Raw genomic sequence first — 25,228 nt, forward strand, 5'->3', positions numbered from 1 at the left:
CCTGGACAACGCCTACTATTCCATGCACGAAATGAGTGAATTTTTATTTAAAGACTGGTAGCCTATAAAACAAACTAGTTTTGAAGTGTAGCAGCATGAGTAGGACTAAAAAATAATACGTTCATTAAAGTTAACACTAGTCATCTACACATATCCTGTAATCTGATTCGTTTCACATCACATTAATAAAAGAATCGTATAGATCACCTATGGAACATGTAGCTAACTCACTAACTAATAAACTAGCGAACTCAGATAAGACAAAGATGAAGAACTACTCGTTTTATGTCGCAGGCTTCTGGAAAACGCGCTACACAATGCTGGTACTTAACACTCTGGGCCTGGCCATCAGCTACGCGACGCGCGTCAACATCTCGGTGGCCATCGTCGACATGGTCAACGGGACGGCGCTGCGGGAGAGAGACACTGCTGAAGGGATCCAGGTGGTCCGCGACCCTGACTCCTGCCCGGGTGAGCTGGTGCTCGAGGGTCCTGGCGGGCGCAAGGCGAGTTGCGTCTGACGTAAACATACCGTGGTTCAGGTGGCCGAACGAATCTAGCAGTTGGCTCTAACGACCATTAAATTTTTTGCCATTTCAACGTAGGCTCATTTCTTTGAGTTTTCAACAACTATCATTATCATCGTCACCACGAACAAATGGCTGACTGGAACGATTTGTTGATACCCATATTGATAATGATCACTGAGGCCTTTATGTCTTCTTTAAAGTTCAAGAGAATAGTTAAATAAAATGTAGGTAGTGATAAAAAATAAATAAAAGTTTTACGTGAAGGTCAACAACAATTCCGTATGAGAAGATGTAAATTGTAATGCTATTTTGATGAAGCAGAGCTGTATAATGGAAATGGGTGACGATCTTCCCCTGGTAAATGTCGGCAAGTTGGAAAGATTGTTGCGTAGGAACTTATTTGAAAGTGCAGGTATCGTGAGCTTCATACCTGCCTTGTGGCAGTGACGTGATGGAAATTGTGGTGCGGTGGTTATACGGAACATTGTTCTGTGTAGGCCTACCTTTCCAGGTGCATGCAGCCTAGATTAACGGAAAACTTATTCACAGCAAAGATAAATTTTTGCACGAATTTTTGAAACAGGAAGCGGGGATCGCTGGTATGCCTTTGATCGTGTAGTATTCTGTTGAACTACATGTTGAACCTTGCAGACGTCTTTTGAGCACAACTTTCTTTCTTTCTGTTTGGTAGGTCAGTCCGTGGCAACACCTTCAAATTTAGAAGTATTTGTAAACTTACTTTGTCTTTTGTCACGATATCAATTCACTATTCACGAATATTTCTGAATATTTTCGTTCCCTAAACCCAATTGCGACAGATAAACTAAATTTACTCATACGAATAGGACTTTAACAAGAAATGTCACTTGTAATTAAAGGATCCGTATGTCGGTTGTGAATACTGGCTTGAATCAATTTATACGACACGATGTCAACAAAAAACATTGCGACAGGATCTGCCTAGACAAAGCTTTTGTGGTACAGATGTAATTTGAAAAAGTCTAATGAGCGATGTGAATGCAAACAATAGGCTTCAGTGATATACGAAGTATAACACATGGACTCCCGACCAATGAAAACATTGTGGTCTGACTGTTTTACTTTTACATTGTTTCCGACCGAAAAATGTATTTACAAGTGCATTGAGCATTCGTAGATGTCTTTATCCAAAAATGTGATACATTAACGGGAAAGAAATCGTAACACTAAGAAGGAGTTATGGGACGTAAACGAAAGTTGGTAGGCGTGTTTCTATATCTTACAGATGATATCTGTTCAAATTTCGCCCCAGCTCCATAACAGGCAAATCAAGTTTGCTTTAAACACTCATTGTAAACGGTCGTGAGGGTTAGTTATCTTTGAGATTGGACGTGATGAATTGATTTTAGTCAAGAATACCTTCAAGGCGATAGAGTACCATGGATGAAGGGTATCAGACGGATGCCATATTCCTTGACTTCCAGAAAGCGTTTGACTCGGTGCCCCACTGCAGACTCCTAACTAAGGTACGAGCATATGGGATTGGTTCCTAAGTATGTGAGTGGCTCGAAGACTACTTAAGTAATAGAACCGAGTACGTTGTCCTCGATGATGAGTGTTCATCGGAGGTGAGGGTATCATCTGGAGTGTCCCAGGGAAGTGTGGTAGGTCCGCTGTTGTTTTCTATCTACATAAATGATCTTTTGGCTTGGGTGGATAGCAATGTGCGGCTGTTTGCTGATGATGCTGTGGTGTACGGAAAGGTGTCGTCGTTGAGTGACTGTAGGAGGATACAAGATGACTTGGACAGGATTTGTGATTGGTGCAAAGAATGGCAGCTAACTCTAAATATAGATAAATGTAAATTAATGCAGATGAATAGGAAAAAGAATCCTGTAATGTTTGAATACTACATTAGTAGAGTAGCGCTTGACACAGTCACGTCGATTAAATATTTGGGCGTAACACTGCAGCGCGATATGAAGTGGGACAAGCATGTAATGGCAGTTGTGGGGGAGGCGGATAGTCGTTTTCGGTTAATTGGTAGAATTTTGGGAAGATGTGGTTCATCTGTAAAGGAGACCGCTTATGAAACACTAATACGACCTATTCTTGAGTACTGCTCGAGCGTTTGGGACCCCTATCAGGTCGGATTGAGGGAGTACATAGAAGCAATTCAGAGGCGGGCTGCTAGATTTGTTACTGGTAGGTTTGATCATCACGCGAGTGTTACGGAAATGCTTCAGGGGGGGAGTCTCTAGAGGAAAGGAGGCGTTCTTTTCGTTAATCGCTACTGAGGAAATTTAGAGAACCAGCATTTGAGGCTGACTGCAGTACAATTTTAATGTCGCCAACTTACATTTCGCGGAAAGACCACAAAGATAAGATAAGAGAGATTAGGGCTCGTACAGAGGCATATAGGCAGTCATTTTTCCCTCGTTCTGTTTGGGAGTGGAACAGGGAGAGAAGATGCTAGTTGTGGTAAGAGGTACCCTCCGCCACGCACCGTATGGTGGATTGCGGAGTATGTATGTAGATGTAGATGTAGATCACACCTCACTTAGTTTGAGAGAGGTCGTGTAATGGGGCTACGCGGAGTTAAATGTTTATTCTTCGACACCGTAAAAAGACTTGGCATGAATGTGGCCACTGTACATGATTGCTGATAGCAGTTGTCCCGAAAATGTACAGTCGCAAAAGACTGGGCTACGGACGGCCGCGTGGCACTACCGAGAGGGAGACCTTCGTGATCAGCGTGTGGCTCTGGCGCATCGTACTATACCTTCAGCAGCAAGCTGAGCGGCGAGTGGTACTACAGTGAGACAAGGAACTCTTACAAATCGGTTACTTCAAGGACAGCTCCGAGCCAGACATCGAGTAGCGTGTATTCCACTGACCCCGAACCACTGCCATTTGCGATTTCGGTGGTGTCAAGCGAGAGCGCATTGGAGAGCAAGGTGGAAGTCTGTTGTGTTTTCTGATGAAAGCTGGTTCTGCCTCGGTCCTGGGTGAAGGACGGGTGTTGGAGGCCAGTTGAGGGTCTGCAACCAACCTCTTTGCATGCTATACGTACTGGACCCACACCTGGAGTTCTGATCTGGGGTGCGACTTCGTATGACGGCAACAATGGCAGGGGCACTCTCGTGGTTGTCCCACGCACCCTAACTCCAAATTTCTACGTCAGTCTGGTGATTAGACTTGTTGTGCTGCCATTCATGAACAGCATTCCAAGGGGTGTTTTCCAACAGGATAAAGTTCACCCACATGCCGCTGTTGTAACCCAACATGTTCTCAGAGTGTCGACATTTTGCCTCGGCCTGCTCGATCACCAGAACAGTTTCCAATCGAGCACACATGGGACATCATCGGATGAAAACTCCAATGTCATCTACAACCGGCGTTAACCGTTCCTGTATTGACCGACGAAGTGCAACACACATGGAACTCCATACCTCAAACTGACATCCGGCAACCGTACAACACAATGCATGTACGTTTATACGCTTGTTTTCAACATTCTGGTGGTTACACCGGTTATTAATGTACCAGCATATAATATTTGCAATAGTGCTCGAACAGTCCACGGGTATACTGCCGGTTCATAGTGTCCAACGGGCACAATATTTCGGCGATCAGACAGCGCACCTGACGATGGCGACATCTCTGATCGCCGAAATTTTGTGCCCGTTGGACACTATGAACCGGCAGTACACCCATGGACTGTTCGAGCAACAAATATGCCGGGAGAAACTGAAGAATCACATTTGCAATAGTAATTATTTAAATATGTCACCTACACAAACGTATGCCCAAAATTTCGACAATCTACATTAATTATTATTTAGTGCTGCGATTTTTTTCCGTTAGTGTATTTGAGGGGAGCATATCGTTGTTATCAGTGGGTCTTACAGTTTTGCTGTATTGCTCATTATTTTATGAAGGCACGTCCTCTGAAGGGGCTTCGTACCTCTTCACACGTTTGTTAAATCCATTGTTGATTTGATAAGCTTGTATTTGAAGCAAAGCATCGTTTCCCGGATTCCGCACCTCCAGATTTCAATTCCACGAGTATTTTCTGTTGGAAAAGTTGATAACCGTTAAACTCCTGGAATCCTTAAAAAATCGGCAAATTCTTTTGTGATGAACTATAAGTTGAGTATGAAATCCCACTGACCATCATTCAGAATCAACCCACATACTTACGATATCCTAAATGACATAACTTCATTCTATGCGTATTACGTGTACGATATACCAGCTGTAATGTTTTAATGTATATTACCAAATAAACTTTTCAGAAAATCAACTTTTGTATTGTATCGCTATTGCAGGAAGGGGAGTTCATCTGGGACATGTATATGCAAGGAGAGATCCTCGCAGGCTTCTACTACGGCTATACGGTAGGGCATATCCCAGGCGGCGTGCTTGCTGATCGCTTCGGTGGTAAAGTCGTCCTGTTGTTCGGCATTCTCGTCTCATCTATTCTGACTGTTCTGACACCGCTGTCTGCGTGGGCTGGCTACTACGTACTGTTTACCAACAGAGTCCTCCAGGGACTGGCTCAGGTACCTACACTTTTTTCTTCTTCTTTGTATACATCATCAGTACCTAATGCTTTGAATGTCCATACTGATAAAGTCAAGAGCTTTGAATAGCCTTAACACAGTTATAAATAAGTTGAATAAAACAGTAACAAACGTATGTTGGCAGAAAAAAATTTTCAGCACCGTAAAATATTCCTTAGAAAAGCGTAAAATCTGTGTTAACTATTATTACCAAAGATACAAATAAAGCTTAATATTTGATACTACATAATGTTACGGCCACACAGCTGATGACAATTTTTTTCTTACCAGCTAGATTATCCACACCAACAAATACTTTTATGTCAGTTATCAAGAGGTGCTAATCAGTGACAAATTGGAACAAGGGCGGAATACGAAAAACGTTGAGGCTCTTATTTAACAAAGATGACAATGAAGTCTGTAACAGCAATGTAATAGCTGAACAATAACATTTCTGCTTCAGTTAGTTCATTGCCTATTGGCCACACCACCCAACACTTTCTGGGTGCAAGTTACTATCGTAGGTGTAATTACGTAGCCATATATAAAGTATGATATTACAGCATAATCCACCATTGAAAAACATTTTGTACTTCTTGTGCATATCCCGTTGAGCATGTGTGGTTACGAAGCATTTTTATAACACCGTTTAATGGACAATGGAAAACGTTAATAAGGCATCCAAACCAGCGATATCTGAATTGTAGTACTCACTGTGAGGACAGGAAAATTAAAATTTTATTACAAAAACGAATGGAGATCGTGAAGAAGGTCGCTAGCTGCTGGATTAGGTGTCAATAGGCGATCGCTTAGTAGTTGTATTGTTGTTTGCGAATCAAGAATGCGTGTGGTATATTACTTGATATTCCCAAAATTCTAGCAATTTTGCCAGTTGTGGTACATTAAAAATAATTCTTTGGTGGTTCTGAGCATTTGCGATTCCCCCTCCCTTTCAGTACTTATCTGTTTCTGTGAAAACTGTTTTCTCAGTAACACGGATAATTCAATCACTTTGTTTCTAATAATGAAAACAGCCTTAGTCCACCAATAACCACGTCAGACTCCGAAGAGCATACTTACACTGGTGCAGTTGCCTGTGTGGTCTTGTGGTCAGTTCGGCCGACACGAAACGGAGAGGTCCCACGGTCGATTCCCAGTAATTCAAATTGTCTCGGATAGAAGTGCGGAATGTGATTTCTTCAGCCTCATGAGGCCAAATGAAAAGGTGCTTGAAGAAAATGTCACAAACTGAAACTTTTATAGACTGGTAGGAATCATTTGACCTTTTTTTACTTAACCAAGCTCTAGTTACAGAATTCATATACCCATTTCAACCCGTCTTCCAATAGAAAAATCATTCCATGACAAGATTTCATTTTTCTTTTCAGAATCAAGCCAATTCAACAACGTTATTTTTATCTTCATAAATGTTTCTCCGTTTCTCTTGACACTATAGTTCCTAGCACAACAATGTCCTAAGTGAATCAGTTACTATTTCCTTTACTTGAAGTTTATCAGCGCTGCAGCCAATCATGAGAGAGTATACGATTCGCACTCTGTATATTGACCAGGCAGTAAAGGAAACTATGGAGAAATGGTCATCGCTTGTCATCAGGGCTCAGTTCGAAGTGAAACTCTTCACTGAAGACAGTTGCCGGCCGCTGTGGACGAGCGGTTCTAGGCGCTTCAGTCCGGAACCGCGCTGCTACTACGGTCGCAGTTTCGAATCCTACCTCGGTCATGAATCTGGTTCAAATGGGTCAAATGGCTCTAAGCATTTTGGGACTTAACATCTGAGGTCATCAGTCCCCTAGACTTAGAACTACTTGAACCTAACTAACCTAAGGACATCACACACACCCACGCCCGGGGCAGGATTCGAACCTGCGACCTTAGCAGCAGCGCGGTTCCGGACTGAAGCGCCTAGAACCACTCAGCCACAACGTCCGGCGGGTATGGATGTGTGTGATGTCCTTAGGTTAGTTAGGTTTAAGTAGCTCTAAGTCTTGGGGACTGATGGTGTCAGATGTTAAGTACTATAGTGCTTAGAGCCATTTGAACCATTTTAAGACAGTTCTACTCAAGTCAATCAGAGTCCAGGCCGAAGACGTGTCTGGAGACGCGCTGGACAGCAGTAGGATGGCAACCTGACTGTCGTCCGTCACACGTCCCGACAACCAGGAGTGATGATCTGGGGTGCCATTTCGTTTCATAGCAGGACTCCTTTGGCTGTCATCTGCAGCGCAGTTATAGCACAGCGGTAAATCGTTGATGTGCTGCGCCATTCATGGCAAGCTATCCAGGGCTTACGTATCAGCAAGATAATGTCAGCCTTTACACGGTGAGAGCTCCTGCTGCTTGTCTTCGTGCTTGCCAAGCTCCACCTCGTCCAGCATAGCCGCCGGATCTCTTCCCACTTTTGAACGTTTGGAGCATTATGGGCAGGGCCCTTCAACCTTATCGATATTTTAATGATCTAACGCGGCCGTTGGACAAAATTTGGTACGATATCCCTCGAGAGGATATCTAACAAACCCAGCAATCAATGTCAAGCCGAATAATTGCTTGCATAAGGGGCAGAGGTGGACTAACTTGTTACTGACTTGCTCAATTTGTGAAGCCCTTTCTCTTTTTATAGAATCACCCAATGTTTTCTGAAACTGTAATCATTTGTTTGTCCGTACAAGTACATCATTTCTACATATTTCCGGCCCAGTCGACCATTTCCTTCCTGGTGAGCCCTTTTTTTTGCGTAAGAATGTGTTCCATATGGGCAAAAACACATCTAAAAGTTCATTTGACTTACCATATTCTCAATTTAATGTGTGTGAAGTTACTGAGTCATCAGAGTACAACACTAACTGTGTTCAAGATGCACAGTAATTCTTCAGCATGTTACCTCAGGCGTAATAGGATGTTGTCAGCGCCTCCTGCTTCGTCAGTGAGCAATAGCACACTTGAGTAATTTCATTACATCTCCTAGAGCTCGAGTAATTATCTGGGTATTTTCCGAAACAGTCGGTCCTCTAAATATTGCTCATTTACAGTTGGTCAGCACTCCACCGCACTTCCGTTCGTATTCGAAGTTAGTCTGTCTGTCACGGAACAAACACTTATTTCTAAAAGGATACAATGCCCTATTGACGACTCGCTAAATAAGTGTTGTTTACAAAGATTCTTCCATATAAAAGTTTTCATTGCATTACTATATTTTCGCGACAAATGATTCCACACGTATAAACAAAATCTTAATATGATAATTTACAAAAACTTAAACTTATGTATTTCAACTAGTTACGCAAACGACCACTAGATAGGACTATAGACTTGTCAAATACCGTAATATCCATGGGCAATACCGCAAATAAATTTCGGGAAAAAGAATCTAGGTCTGTAATCTTAGTACTACAGTTGTTCATGATAACTTGAGATAAGATAAGGGTGACAATAAATAACGACTCGGTGCTGGATAAAACACACTTTATTTCCGATACATACAAAACGTTACACTGCTGGGCAGCCATAGAGCGAAATGAGTCATTTCTCCAAAGATCTGCTTAGCGAGGAAGCAGTTGATAGTCAGAGAGGTTCCTCTGATATGACGTCCCCATAGAGCCCAGTCCAACCCCCCACCCCCGCTCTCCTTCCCACCCCATATCACGTGGGAGAAAGGCACCCGTGGTCCATTGTTGAGATGAAGCCTCCTCAGCGCCATAGTGGAAAGTGGTAGTCACAGGGGTAGGGTGGGGAGTGACGAGGGCGGCCGTAACAAGAATGGCAATAGACGTCACATGCTGGACCAGACCTGGTTTGAGCCCCTTATGAAGTGTGGGGGTCCGTTGCAATAGAGGTGATCTGGTGTGATGTCCTAGGGCCCATTATAGTGAGGAACCCATTGGGCGATAGGCGAGACATCTGGCAACCATATCTATGTCGTTATGTAGGTTGTAATAGCACGTGAATTGAGTCCATTCTCGGCGGTTTCTCGTTTGTCAGGTCGCCCCTCGACCGCCAGCAAGTTAACGACTTGTTTGAAATGTAGATCATCTGGTAGAAAGTGTTGGGCTTTCAGGCATGTGGGGTTGTTGGCACCTGTGACATCCGACTGTGTATCAGTGGTCACGGCTTAGTGGGTCAAAGCAGTTGGTGCATTGTCAATCAAAGTGTTGTCACGCAAGTTCCATTTTAGGCTTGCCATGAAGTAAAATGTCAAACGTGAGAGCTCCACATTCAAGAACCATGTGAGGACCTGTGTACGATGGCTGGAGTGACAGCCGAATGGTATTTATCACGAGGCATGACAAAATACGGTCAGTCAACGCCTGTGGACGAAGGTTTCAGAGTGTTGTGCGGCTGTGGAAGTGGCACCCAGAGGTGTTCTATGTGCTGTCTGACACTTCCGACATGGATAGGCAGGTCCATAGTCGATGTTCATGGTGCCTGGGTCATGAAGTCTGCCAGTAGAGCGAGTTCTTCACTGCATAGGGTCTCTGCTAGTGACGCACCAAGGTCGTCCTTGTGCATGGAGCGAATGGCCCACAGTATAGAGGGAAGGGCCTCAATCCACTGACCCCGAAAGCACATGAGGGCAACTTTCGAGATAAAATGGCTGCGTTCAACGAGAGCGTTGCTTTGTGGGTGTTATGTGGAGTTGCGGTACCAACAAATGCTGCAAAGGTTACAAATTTCGTTGCACAAATTCGATTCAAACTGCTGATGTTGATTGCCTCCTACGGAGGCCAGACACCTGAGACAACAGATCTAAATATCAACAGAAGCTGTGGCAGTCGATTCTCCTTTGACCTCCGACTGGGGGAGCCGCGCGAACCGGTGAAATCCCGTATGTTGGATGTACTATAACAGCGTCTGCGTGAGCGTTAAGTCCTATAGTCTCTGCACAGTCTCACTGGCCCATGTTTCTTCAGCACCAACATAATGGGAGAAGCCCATCAACAATCAGCACGTCTCATGACCCCAACCTATAAAAGTTTATCGACTGCCATTTTGGCAGCACAAAGCTTGCCTAATGGTAATCTGTGTGGCCTGTGACGAGCAAGACGACGTGACAAGATGGTAATCTTATGGAACATGCTGTTGAAAATAGCACATTGTGTAAATAACACCGTAAATAACACTCACAACTGTGGAGAGGTCGTTGGAACAATTGAAGATTCAGTGGGGACTGTGTGACGTATAGCGTCGTTTTTATCTTGTAGGCGTAATGACTCCAGTGTTGTGTCAAGATACTGCAGCAGCTGAAGTTGTTGCAGTTCAACGAGGAATGCAACGCATTCTCACAGGTCTTGTTGACGTTCATAGGTTGGGTTGCGACACTGAGATCCATTGGTCGGAGGGGGCCACTGTCTTGATGCATCAGAGTTCCAACGGTCAGATCTGGTAAATGTCGAAAATAATGAATGAAGTCAGTGCCAAGCACCAGATCACTGACATCTGCATTAAGGAAGTTTTAGGTAGACAGTTCCCCGAGATTGAGATATAACAAGTGAGACTCTGCCCCACAGACAATAGTGAAAGAGTCATTCGTCAGATGGAGCCGTATAGTATAAAAGAGATTCGACGCTTAAAGTAGACTGGGAGGTGCGTTACTCATGTTAGAAACCATGATGAAGAGAAAATATTGTTGACTGATGCTGCTGAAGATGTAAAGCTTGAAAGGCTTTCACGACCCATTGCTCCTACTGCGGGCTGTGCCTCGCTTTTATGTATAAGCATGGCTGTCAATAGTTCCATGAAGTGTCGCTGTATTGAGTGTGGAACAAGGGAAACAGTTCCTGTAGCGACATGGCAGCTTTCAGGATGTGGCTGTCAGATGTGGAGATGTTTGGAGGAGTGTGGTGACGTGAAAGTCACCGTCCCCTGTGGCGGGAGTTGATGTCACGTTCAGCTGGGAGGGCTTGGTCCAGCTTAGATGTAGGAGGAGGCGGGTGTGTCACGGCTGCTGTGATCTACGTTTGGAGGCGTTGTTTACTATGTTTACTACAGTATTTGTACTTTTAGAGGCTATAAAATCGTAAAGATTCTGTTTGCTAACTTTAATTTGCATGACACTGATTCATGTTCATGCGAAATCATCGCAAGTTGGACTTGAGGTGGGAGTTTTACAATCCATAGTTTCAACAGTGTGTGTCTGGTATCGGACAGCCGTCAATTAATGTGCGTAACCAGCGCCAAAGCAATGAAGGCATTCTGACCGTGTTGGTCGTAAATAACTCTTATTGTATTTGTTGCACCGGAATCTGGGGGAGGCGCTTGGGAAGAGCAGATATTTATTGTGAAGAGGGGACAACAGAATTACGTTATTGATCACAAGTGCGTGGTCACCAAGCTGCCTAAGTAACGTCAGGAATTTAGTACCGTCACTTGATGTACGTATGTAGCGAGCATGATCTCGACAACTGCGAACAAGATACTGGGTTGATCGTGGGTTGATCCTGGCTGAACAGCGGCAATTTAAGTTGAGCCCTATAATGGTTACTGGTATCGTTGGTTGATGGTCATGCCAGTGACCAAGGTGAAATCATGAACGGTACAACAGACCGTTGTTCGGGATCCGTATGCGGCGCGGTTGTAGGTGCGATAAGAATATCTGAAAATTGTCCGGCAAGCGGCTTGAACAAGCTATGTACGGTGTGTCGTCATCAACGGCTGCGAAACTCTCGAATATGCCCATTCGAGCAGCTGATGCACATTATTTATCTGGCCTGCATGTGGAATGAATCGCCTAATAGACTGTCTGTAGGATTTCGTTGTTTATTTCCATAGTCCACCACTGTTGTAGTGCAGCGATGACAGTCATATTCGTTTTTGAAGAATGCGGTTTGCTATGAAGCCGGCCGTAAAACAATGTTCACTTCCGTACGGAGATCATTGTCCTGCCTTGAGAATTGCGACGTATGGCAGCTGCACAAGGGCTTCGACGTTGACGCGTAGAATCTGGATCCGGAGCCGAAGGAGAGCGAAAACTATCCTTACATGGTCGACACGGCTCACAAATGTAGAATCTCACCCTCGTATAAGATAAGGGCTACAATTAATAACGACACGGTGCTGGCTATACCACACTTTATTGCCGATACGGCACTCATGCAAGACACTTCACACCGCTTAGCAGCCATATAGTGAACTGAGTCATTTATCCAAAGACATGCTTAGCGAGGACGCAGTCGATGGTCAGAGAGGTTCCTCTCTTGCGTTGTCCCCACAAATTCATATCCAAATATGTATACCGTGTGAAATTGATTGCTTACCATCTGCTATGCAACTGCTTGCCATTTCTCTATCTCTCTCTCTCAGTCTTAATCTCTTTTCGCGGCTGCCGAAGTAACAGACTCAAAATTAAGTCGCGTTTCTTTTAAACTTGAGTGAAAACTGCGCATTTTTAACAGCAAATGTTCACTATAATTCTTTTAGTGGATAACTATTACATAATAAAGCATTCCAACATCTTGCTAGACTTTTCTCATTAATTTACACTCCTGGAAATTGAAATAAGAACACCGTGAATTCATTGTCCCAGGAAGGGGAAACTTTATTGACACATTCCTGGGGTCAGATACATCACATGATCACACTGACAGAACCACAGGCACATAGACACAGGCAACAGAGCATGCACAATGTCGGCACTAGTACAGTGTATATCCACCTTTCGCAGCAATGCAGGCTGCTATTCTCCCATGGAGACGATCGTAGAGATGCTGGATGTAGTCCTGTGGAACGGCTTGCCATGCCATTTCCACCTGGCGCCTCAGTTGGACCAGCGTTCGTGCTGGACGTGCAGACCGCGTGAGACGACGCTTCATCCAGTCCCAAACATGCTCAATGGGGGACAGATCCGGAGATCTTGCTGGCCAGGGTAGTTGACTTACACCTTCTAGAGCACGTTGAGTGGCACGGGATACATGCGGACGTGCATTGTCCTGTTCGAACAGCAAGTTCCCTTGCCGGTCTAGGAATGGTAGAACGATGGGTTCGATGACGGTTTGGATGTACCGTGCACTATTCAGTGTCCCCTCGACGGTCACCAGTGGTGTACGGCCAGTGTAGGAGATCGCTCCCCACACCATGATGCCGGGTGTTGGCCCTGTGTGCCTCGGTCGTATGCAGTCCTGATTGTGGCGCTCACCTGCACGGCGCCAAACACACATACGACCATCATTGGCACCAAGGCAGAAGCGACTCTCATCGCTGAAGACGACACGTCTCCATTCGTCCCTCCATTCACGCCTGTCGCGACACCACTGGAGGCGGGCTGCACGATGTTGGGGCGTGAGCGGAAGACGGCCTAACGGTGTGCGGGACCGTAGCCCAGCTTCATGGAGACGGTTGCGAATGGTCGTCGCCGATACCCCAGGAGCAACAGTGTCCCTAATTTGCTGGGAAGTGGCGGTGCTGTCCCCTACGCCACTGCGTAGGATCCTACGGTCTTGGCGTGCATCCGTGCGTCGCTGCGGTCCGGTCCCAGGTCGACGGGCACGTGCACCTTCCGCCGACCACTGGCGACAACATCGATGTACTGTGGAGACCTCACGCCCCACGTGTTGAGCAATTCGGCGGTACGTCCACCCGGCCTCCCGCATGCCCACTATACGCCCTCGCTCAAAGTCCGTCAACTGCACATACGGTTCACGTCCACGCTGTCGCGGCATGCTACCAGTGTTAAAGACTGCGATGGAGCTGCGTATGCCACGGCAAACTGGCTGACACTGACGGCGGCGGTGCACAAATGCTGCGCAGCTAGCGCCATTCGACGGCTGGTGTGTCTGCTGTGCCGTGCGTGTGATCATTGCTTGTACAGCCCTCTCGCAGTGTCCGGAGCAAGTATGGTGGGTCTGACACACCGGTGTCAATGTGTTCTTTTTTCCATTTCAAGGAGTGTATTTTTCAGTTTTTCTCCTGATTGGTCAGATCGGACTTGAAGAATGTCTTTTTCGTTCATAGGGTGGCATAATACCAGCTATACAGACGACTGTTTGCACTTGGGCACCAGACCACGAAAGGAGCTTATTTTCCATTATTTTTCTAGGTAAGTATCAACAAATTGTGCTGTACCTATACTTCAATAAACATTATATTTCATAAACATGTGGTTTTAAATCGTAGCTGATGATATGCGGTCGTCAATAGGACAATATCACTAAGTACATTAGGATATCCTACTGAACGTCTTTCAAATTCACTAAGAGATTACAAAATTGTGACCAGTTTATTCGCCGACCACTGATGTGTAACGAAGTTGACGACAGAGCGCTGCTCAGCCAATGTATATGTAATTCTTCAGTTATTCTTATCACTTTCCTGAATTACTCCTCTTTGATGCGTCATTCATATTGGTGAAACCTCATACACAGTGGAATAGGTAAGTGGATGACGGCGACACATACCATCTAAACAGACGACGATCTGCAACCATTCCCGTCGCCCTCACCGCCTGCACATTGATCATGGTCCAGCGCGCAGTAGATATCTTCCATCTACGTAGAGCATTTACTTCCACGCAAAGACTTCCCATAGTAAGTCAAACCACTTCTGTATTCACAATACTCTTTAAGGTTTATGTGATGTATTTGTGTATACTTGTAAAGCAGCTGCCATGATTTCGGACACGAATCTGGAAATGGAAAAGAAATAAGGTATCTACCAAATTTTGAAACAGATGTAAGTTGTTTGCATGCACACGAAGAAGTTTATTTCTCATTGTCAACTATAAAACATTAGCTGAGTTGATACTTGTTATACACTACTGGCCATTACAACTGCTACACCACGAAGATGGCGTGCTACAGATGCGAAATTTAACCGACAGGAAGAAGATGCTTTGATATGCAAATGATTAGCTTTTCAGAGCATTCACACAAGGTTGGCCCCGGTGGCGACACCTACAACGTCCTGACATGAGGAAAGTTTCCAACCGATTTCTCATACACAAACAGTAGTTGACCGGCGTTGCCTGGTGAAACGTTGTTGTGATGCCTCGTGTAAGGAGGAGAAATGCGTACCATCACGTTTCCGACTTTGATAAAGGTCGTATTGTAGCCTATCGCGATTGCCGTTTATCGTATCGCGACATTGCTGCTCGCGTTGGTCGAGATCCAATGACTGTTAGCATAATATGGAATCGGTGGGTTCAGGAGGGTAAAACGGAACGCCGTGCTGGATCCCAACGGCCTCGTATCACTAGCAGTCGAGATGACAGGCATCTTATCCGCATCGCTGTAACGGATCGTGCAGCCACGTCTCGATCCCTGAGTCAACAGATGGGGACGTCTGCAAGGCAACAACCATCTGCACGAACAGTTCGACGACATTTGCAGCAGCATGGACTATCAGCTCGCAGACCATGGCTGCGATTACCCTTGACGTTGCATCAGGAGGTGTACTCAACGACGAACATGGGTGCACGAATGGCAAAACGTCATTTTTTTTCAGATGAATCCAGGTTCTGTTTACAGCATCATGATGGTCGCACCCGTGTTTGGCGACATTGTGGTGAACGCACATTGGAAGCGTGTATTTCGTCATCGCCATATTGGCGTATCACCCGGCGTGATGGTATGGGATGCCATTGGTTACACGTCTCGGTCACCTCTTGTTCGCATTGATGGCACTTTGAACAGTGCGTGTTACATTTCAGATGTGTTACGACCCGTGGCTCTACCCTTCATTCGATCCCTGCGAAACCCTACATTTCATCAGGATAATGCACGACCGCACGTTGCAGGTCCTGTACTGGCCTTTCTGGATACAGAAAATGTTCGACTGCTGCCCTGGCCAGCACGTTCTCCAAATATCTCACCAATTGAAAACGTCTGGTCAATGGTGGCCGAGCAACTGGCTCATCACAATACGCCAGTCACTACTCTTGATGAACTGTGCTATCGTATTGAAGTTGCGTGGGCAGCTGTACCTGTACACGCCATCAAAGCTCTGTTTGATTCAATGCTCAGGCGTATCAAGGCCGTTATTACGGCCATAGGTGGTTGTTCTGGGTACTCATTTCTCAGGATCTATGCACCCAAATTGCGGAAAATGTAATCATATGTGAGTTCTAGTATAATATATTTGTCCAATGAATACCCGTTTATCATCTGTATTTCTTCATGGTGTAGCAATTTTAATGGCCAGTAGTGTATATAGTCCTCTGCAACTGTTGTGTTCGGGCTAGCGGCCTAAATGTTGTAGGTACGTTAACCAAAATAAATAACACGTTCTCGGAATTTCAGAAAAAGAACAGTATTTATTTTACTGCTTGCAACATTTGCACAACTTTAAATCGCGCATAGATCATGCAATGAATGCAGAGGTACCAGAGATTGGCTGAATCTCCCGTGTATTGCCAACAGGCATCCACAGCATCAAGCAGAGTACGCACTACACTGGAAGTCCTTGTCGAACTTCTACTCCCACATAGCCCCTTTGCTGCAGACTGGAGCTCCGCCGGGAACGTATGGCATCAGGTGTCGTACTCGACGTCTGGCCCTCGTATAAACTGGTGGCCATCGCTGTCATCCGCAAAGGGTGTCCTTAGTTGTCAGCGAGAGCTCATGGTGCGGTGGTGATGTAGGCCTCACTAGAAAGCTTACTTGACGATCCCACTTCGTACGAAATACTTCGGAATTCCTGGACATCAGTTGTATTAGGAATTTTTTTTGTGATGGTAAGTTCCTATGGGACCAAACTGCTGAGGTAATCGGTCCATAGGCTTACACACTACTTAATGTAACTTAAACTAACTTACGCTAAGGACAACACACACTACACCCATACCCGAGGGAGGACTCGAACCTTCGGCGGGGGAAGCCGCGTGACCCGTGGCAAGCCGCGCGGCGGTTGTATTAGGCACAGATTTGCTACCCAGTAGTAACATATGAAAATCCAGGTTCGAGTCCCAAACGGGCACAGATTTTCATATGTCGCTACTGCGTAATAGAGCATTAAATAATGTAGCTGATGCCAAGCCATTAGCAGTCGGCGAATCAATTTTGGTCGCTGAAATGGGTGGCTCGTTGACCTCACTCGTCGCACCTGATGGAGGACAGAGGTGCTGAGCTGGTAGGTCGTTGCCGCGTAACGTGGAGTCTCGTTTAACCCTGTCCAATGACAGGGTCGTGTGTTTACCATTGTACAATATATGCATAACATAGAGGCTGCTCATTATACTTTAAACCTTGGTAACGACGTGTGTAAGGAGGCAGTAGGAATGGAGGGGCAGTGTTTACCCTTAATATAACACGCGAGCACTTCTTCGGAACCTTGCAAATGAAAATTCTGGATTGAGAACAAAATCTTCCACGTCGGCACTGTCGTATAAAACATTCTCGGACTTCTTTTCACGTCAATTTTTTTTTGAGATTTTGACGATTAACTCCATCGTCTTCGTCGGGAGCAACTGATTATCAAAACTGCTGCGGTGGTGGCCTTATATAGCCTAAAGACAGCCTCTAATTGGCTAGTAATTACATCGTGCTGTCGCAGCTGGTGTCAACGTCTGTGCTCGTGGTGCCACCGCTTCCGAAGTAGGGTAAACATTGCGACGAATATCTCTCGCTCTTCTCTGCATCGAGAGCTCGAGCGCATGCACCGCTAACATTACATCTGTCGACACTGTTGAAGATTTTCTCACGCATTCTTATTTCTACAGGCTCTTTAATCACAGTATGTGGGAACCTGGGACAAAACTTTTCTTTCGTCAAACATTATTTTATGTCTGTTTGTGAGGCTGAGCTCAGCAGGTGGAGATTTTCGCCGGCCGTGGTGGCGGAGCGGTTCTAGCCTCTACAGTCTGCCGCGTGACCGCTACGGTCGCAGGTTCGAATCCTGCCTGGGGAACGGATGTGTGTGATGTCCTTAGGTTAGTTAGGTTTAAGTAGTTCTAAGTTCTAGGGGACTGATGACCTCAGAAGTTAAGTCCCATAGTGGTTAGAGCCATTTGAACCATTTTTTTGATTTCTCCAGTCCTCGATTTTTAATATGCCGTTGATATTCTGCACAGTGGTCGCAATCGGCGCGGATGGACTGATCAATGTAATTGCTTCTCCACTCACACCGGATGTAGAAGTTTTTGTGACGGCTCGATAACCCAAGGTCCTCGACGAACTTTTGGGGCAGCCACCGCAAATTGTATATAGCGTGGGTAGTGAGCAGGATGTAGCTATGTCTGTTGGCCGAAAAATAATTACAAGAATTACAAGAATTGCTCTCGCTAGAATGAGGAGATAACTTATCTTTGTTTCTGACGAGACGTGCACCAGCAATAGAAGTCCAAGTAGTATCTAAGAGTAATCAGTGTACTGAGCCTAGTCGAATACAATAGCAAATATCACACTGCAATGGCTCCGCTATAAACTCCACGAAAGACTAGCAATAGACAATCGACAACAGACTGTCCGTCTCGGGCCCAGCGCTCCTCCTTATATGCAAAAGGCAGAGGGCGCTGCGGACCCCAGCTCCGCCATGGCGCGACCTCTTCCGTCGGCGGTAACGCCCTGAGACGCCGACGGCCGCGACAGGAACTGTGGCAAGCGATGTCACGGCTAGGGCGCGCGTGCGCGAGTTGGTTGGTTGGTTGGGTCCGTGGATACAACAGAAGTCGTCTTCAGGTTATACGTATAAGGACATCACAGCAGCAGTCAGTTCTTCTTGACGAAGACGACGGATGTAACTGTCGAAATCTCGAAATTTTGCCCTGACCTGACGTGGCAAGAAGTCCGAGAATGTTTTACACAAAATGGATTCTCTGTAACGAGATGCCTACGTATGTCAAAGCTTGGAGATTTCTTACCTTGTTGCAGCAGGAATGGCGGTTCGGATTTGGACAGGTACTGATGTTCTACAAAAAACTCTGATGAAGCTGTAGTGTCTCATCACAGCCCATTTGAGCCGTTGATGGGCCGATTTCTTGCTTCGGGCGATGAAGAGGCCAAGGTGCTCTAGCGATAATGCCGCTGTTTAAGTCGTGTAACGATACATAATCCCAGCTTTCAGCGTCCTGTCGCATCACTTTACCATCGTTGCTGGCTGGGACGATAAAAAGTGGCGTGACGGTGTTAGAATCCATGGTGTTAGAATCCACATAATTCAGCGAGTTCGAGCAACAGGGCTGACTCGAAATGCCGTCCTTGGTCTCTCGTGACAAGTGCCGGGCAGCCGAACCTGGCGATCCGTGTAGCGGCGAATGCCCTCACTGTAGTTTCTCCTGAAACGTCTGTCACAGGAGCAGCTTCGGCCTAACGGGTGAACCAGTATATTGGCATGAAGATATATCTCAATCCTTCAGACGGAGACAGCAGGTCAGTATATATATATATATACATGTGAGAAGCCTATTTGTTTACGAATGTGACGACCGACTTAGTCGCACATGGACTAAACCGTGTTTGGCGTACAAGAGAGCCAATCTGTTTTCGTACTCGGCCAGACGTACCTGTCCCTGATAAGTTTAAGTGTGCTGTTAGCTCTGGGTTGTGCGAGGTCGTGCACTGAGTGAAACCTTGCTTTCGCAAAGGAGCATGTGCGAATGGCCTAGGAGGATGCCCTGATGCAACATACCAGAGTGATTTGTCTGATCCTGCTAGAGGCACTTTTTAAACTGCATTACTGTATCTCCATTCGCCACGAGTTCTTGAAGCTGCACATTGGCTGCTTTTGCTGCAATCAGTTTGTAGGATACAGTAGCCTTGTAGACTCGAAAAGTAGTCGGCAATTGTGTATTCTGACCCTTTAACGAGTCTGAAATCTGTGGTAAACTGACTAATTCTAATTGCCTTTTGAAGGCAAAAGTTATGGGTTCGTGGCCAGTGGATACTGCAAACGCCCGTGCTTCCACGTACAGACGTAAGTGCCAGATAGCGTCGTAAATCACGAACAACTCATAATCGTAAGCACTCTACCTGGTCCGAGCGTCAGTCATTTTCGAGGGAACGGGAGTTGCCACGCGCCATTAACTTATTGCTGGAGCGCAACGCCGATTCCCAGCTGAGTGACGTCCGCAACCACGGCAAGGGTAAACGCGTGTGCAACACGTGCTGAAAGGAAGGCTTCGTGTATTCTCGTCAATACTTGTTCGAAGGCGTGCTTCATTTCCGTGGTCCACGTCAATGGGCGACAACCAGTTGTCTTTTGGCCCTCCAGAGCTGTTGTCAAGGGCGCCTTCGTTGCAGCTGTTCACTGCAAGAGTCGTCGATAAAAACTGGCTATCCCTAAAAGTCTTCTTATCTGTTGAAAGTCGAAGAGGTGGGGCATGTTTTGGAGGGCATCGACTTTCTCTTTAAGGTGACAGTTGCATACTGCAGAAAATGTGTGACCTAAAAATTGTACTTGTTGTTTCCAGAGCACAAATTTGGCGTTATTTACTTTCAAATCGTTGAAAGGGAAAGGAAAGGAGGAAGGTTGTTATTTTTTTAGTATTATTTCCCATCATTAAAAATTAGAACTATTTAACACAACAAATAATTATGATGTAGGTAAGCATGCAACTGAGATGGACGTTTCGGGGATGCCCTAAAGGTAATTTATTTAATTATTCTTCAATTTGAAACCTGTCGCTTTTCAGTGCACGCATATCTCTTAATCTCACGTTGGCATTCTGATCTAGACACGTTAGATTGTAAGGGGGATCGGGGTTATGTGACACAAAGGCAATATCTGATGAAAGAGAATGGTTTTCGGATCTTAAATGGAGGTAATTTATTTCATAAACGCATTGTAGAAAATAGGACAAAAATACATGGAAATTATGTAATTAAAATGCATCTTGTGACTTGAATTAAATATAGGTCTTTTAACGTGTATCAGGTTAGGATATAGGGAAGGCGTTATATAGGTGGGAATGAAGCCAGTCTCGAGCTCAGCACGGTACAATAACGTAATGCATATGATAAAATTCGTTGACATAAAAGCTTTCTGAGCGTGGTACCGCATCGTAACGTAAAAACCGTGATAGAGAAACCATTAGCTCGGTTACGCTTATTGTTGGCTTATTATGGATTTACTGGTGTGTGTTAACTCTGTAGGGTCACGTAAGAGACCAATCATAATAACGAGATATTAAAATTGTGACGTAATGTCATGCTCAGTGAGCATTAACGACACAACGTAGGCGACTTTGTACAGTTAAAACACACAAGTAGACCCAGAAGAAGGCCACTGTAACCATGACCGAAACGTTGGTTTCAGAAAACTCTTAGGTCAACTGAATCTGGCCGCAGAAGCCTGCACAGTTATACAGGATAAAAATCATTGAATCCACACGCATGCGTCCACAGGGGGCGGGTAATATCTACTTTGACCACGAAATATCATGGGAACGTTCAAATAGCAGACAGAGAGTGCAGGGAGCGAGCATCAGTACTAAGATTTAAGACTGCAAGAATTCCCTTATAATCGAGAAATTCGAGATCGAAAGAAAAGTGTCAGTATTCGTTAAGCACTAAATATTGCGACCTACAATCTGCACACCACTATTAAATGGTAACTACTATCACAAGAACACATGGATTAATCACGCTTCAAGAGTTTGCCTAATCCCGATAAACCAACTGCCAACTGCTCTTTAGCTAAATATTCATGTGCGATTTGCAAAAAAAAAAAAAAAAAAAAAAAAAAAAAAAAAAAAAAAAAAAAAAAAAAAAAAAAAAACGCGAAAATGCAAATGACAACTGCTGAAGGCATTTATACACCAAAAATAATCATTCTGTCGCGTGTAGTACCCCTGAAATACGTGATGATATGTTGAACAAATGGTGAGATATCTTACACAAAGACCGCACGGTCAAAGGAATGAGACTTCAGTACACGATTCAGTAGACTATATGTACCGCGAAATTAAATTAGTGAATAAGCGGTTCCTCGGAACCTCGCACCGCTTGAAAAATTCGGTCGTGGCGCTCGTCCAGAAGGAACAAAAGGAATCCAGTCAGACCACATTCAGAACGCTAAATTCAGAAAAATTTACTACACCTAGATATTGCAGATAACTTCCTAAAAAAATGTAACTGAAATGGATTGAATACTCTTAGAGACTACGTTATTTTAATTTGGTACCTTCATGTCCTGACCAGACTGCCCAGTAGATCATGTCTACATACTAACAACCTCGCTGCCGGAAAAACAGTGAACTCAAACGCGCATGCTCGAAAAGTCTCCCGCTCGGACAGGTGGTGGGGAGCTTCTCATTAAGCAGCCAACAGCCAACAACCCCCTGTGCCAAAGGGGCCCACATGGGGAGGCAAGAGGTGGCACTTGCCCCCTTCTGGAATTCGAGTTATAGTCTTAAATTATTACAGAATTTTACGCGTTTCTAGACATAATAACTGCTGTTTTACTAAACCGCAGATTTAGCATTGCCGAGCGATGCGGGAAATACTGTCAACACTACTTAGGACTGCCTAACTATCAAGTTTTTCACGATAATTTGCTTCATTTCTTCGGTACAATATCACTTCCGACACAATGTTGCAATAAAGACTATAGCGAACCTTCACAGAACAGTCCCGAAATAATGCTCCCCGTATTTTCGCTTTCATCTCTTCCTACAGTGCTTATCGAATTACAGAAAAGTACTTGTTCAACTTCCTCCGTGTGAAGTCCATTTGCGAATCATCAGGACAGTTATCTTCTTCCTCAATTGCGCGACTAAAGCTTGGCAGTAGGCCTATACATGACCACTCCCCCTCACACTGCTGCACCAGTTAATCACAACAGAGTAGTTTACCTTTCCTCCTTGCACAAACCAGACTTGTGGTGAGTTAGTGAGACTGCAGTTGCTTTTTCGCGGCAGAGCGATTTCAATAGACCGTTGATAATACCTAAATTTTATAATATGATTGGTATCAAAGCTGTATAAAGGATTTTATTAGCGTTTATTTCTTGTTTCTCTATTTTAAAAAGTATTAATCAACGGAATTATTTATATAGATATCCAGCAAGAATTTTCCCGCCATTGTAACTGCTTCTTGTACATATGGACGATTACTACTCTGCAATTCATACTTAACCGTCTGGCAGAGGGTTCATCGAACCACTTACACACTATTTCTCTACTGTTCCATTCTTGAACTGCACGCCGCAAAAATGAACACTTAAATCTTTCCGTGCGAGTTCTGATTTTTCCTATTTTATTACAATGTTCTTTTTTCCCCATGTAGCTGAGTGTTACCAATATATTTTAGCACTCGGAGGAGGACGTTGGAGATCGAAATTTAGTGAAAATATCTGGTCGCAATGAAAATTGCCTTTATTTTGATGGTTGCCACCCCAGCTCTCGTACATATCCATGACACCCTGTCCCCTAATTCACGATAATACAAAACGAGCTGCCCTTCTTTGAACTTTTTCGATGTTCTCCTTCAATCCTACCTTGTAAGGATTACACACTGCTCAGCAGTACTATAACAGAGGATGGAGAAGCGTAATTTTGGCAGTCTCTTTAGTAGACTTGTTGCATCTTGTAAGTGTTCTGACAATGAATCATTGTCTTTGGGTAGCCTTCCCCACTGCATTATTTATGTGTTCTTTCGAAATTAAGGTATTCGTTATTTTAATATATTTATTTAGTTGTATGGTCAATTATTGATTATTGATTTGTGTGATATATGATGTAACCGAAATTTAATGCATTCCTTTTAGTACTTATGTAGATGACCTCACACGTTTCTTTACTTACGGTCAGTCGCTACTTTTCATACGATACAGATACCTCGTCTAAGTCATTTTGCAATTGGCTTTGATCTTCTGATGACTTCACTAGACGATAGATGAACTGTAGTAATCAATATATATTATAAAAGTAAGTTTACAACAAGCGTGCAGCTAAAACTCAGAAACGAGTCCCGGTACGATCAAAGGAGTTACATGGTGTAGTAGTCCTCAGCCCCCATCCACGAAGAACGTTCAGGTTTTTTCCTGAAGGGCATGCTTTTGAAGATTTAAGGGCTGGGAAATTTCGCCCCATAGAAATTTCTAGAACATTCCAGAAAATTTGAGAGTATTAGAGAGCATTCCATAACTTTCCAGAATTTTCCGGAATGTCCCACAATGATCCTTGATGTTCTGGAATGTTCGTCACTCGTCTGGAACATTAGGGAAGATTTCAGAATGTTCATGAACATCGCGGAACATCTCATATCATTGTGGAACATCGCAGAATACTTTCTAGTATTGTGGAATGTTCTGGAACATTGTGGATCATTCTAAGCCTTTTTGGTACGTTATGGAAATCGCCGCTGGTAGGGAATGATTGCCTGTCGAAGTCGCGGTGTGTTCGAAGGTCAGTTTCTTATGAGTGACGAAGGAAGGAAACGAAAAAGTAGTGCGGTGAGTGAGTAAAAACGAACAGTGAAGTGTAGGTAGTCTCAGTGATACAGTCACTGAATAAAAATCGAAAATAAAGTATGAAAACTGTTCCCAGTGTATTTGTTACTAAAAGTTGGTTTTATTTATATTTTAGACAATGCCCGAACGTAAAAGAGAAGGAGATCTTACCAGCTCTGAAGCAAAACGGCGAAAACAAAAAGAACAGCGAATAAACGAAGCAGACGATAAGCGGGAAACACGTTTAAGTTCCCAGTGAACGAGAATGAGCATTGTGAGAAGCAGAGAAACCGAAGAACGACATAATGAACGGACTGAAGAATCAAGAATTGCGACTCAATCTTTGAATAAAACACTGCGACCTCAATCCAGCCATGACAATATTACCCTACGAGAAGCGCGGACGAGAACAGGTAAACAGTACAACATAACAAATGAGGCATTCCACTACGACCCGACTAAAGAATGTAAAAATCACCAACATGTCGTAATCGTAAAAATGGATAACATCTGCCGATTTAGCAACGCGAGAAAATTCATTAAAGAAATACCAGGATTCTGAAAGCGCAATTCTGGCAACTAAAAATAATTTTGTCGACTACATCAACTTCAATATCCCAAATAAAATTCCCGGTGAAGAGAGAATATACAAATCGATCAACACGATGATAAACAATGAATAATGTGTCAACTTACCAATAAAATTTCTAAACTCTTTGGAAATACCAGCAATGCCATCACACTGCCCTTGACTTAAAATTGCATCTCCGATCATACTACTCAGAAATCTCACCTGACCAAAACTGTACAATGGAACAAGGATAA

The 25,228-nt window shown here is 44.4% G+C and overlaps 1 protein-coding gene across 3 annotated transcripts in view; it reads left to right on the forward strand.

Moving 5' to 3' along the window:
• Window positions 1-25,228, forward strand: part of LOC126475527 (sialin-like) — a 103,483-nt gene that overhangs the window by 14,066 nt on the left and 64,189 nt on the right. For 2 of the 3 annotated variants that reach the window (XR_007586742.1, XM_050103461.1), the window contains exons 2-4: window positions 295-510; window positions 4,845-5,074; window positions 14,036-14,120. Coding sequence is in view for 2 of the 3 variants with exons in the window: in XM_050103461.1 (XP_049959418.1) it covers window positions 295-510; window positions 4,845-5,074; window positions 14,036-14,120 (531 nt within the window). In the remaining variant the exon portion in view is untranslated. Of the gene's footprint in view, window positions 1-294; window positions 511-4,840; window positions 5,075-14,035; window positions 14,121-25,228 lie in introns of all 3 variants that reach the window. The other variant, XM_050103462.1, reaches the window with a different exon arrangement.

This window comes from Schistocerca serialis, chromosome 4 (assembly GCF_023864345.2).
Source record: "Schistocerca serialis cubense isolate TAMUIC-IGC-003099 chromosome 4, iqSchSeri2.2, whole genome shotgun sequence".
NCBI classification, from domain to species: domain Eukaryota; kingdom Metazoa; phylum Arthropoda; class Insecta; order Orthoptera; family Acrididae; genus Schistocerca; species Schistocerca serialis.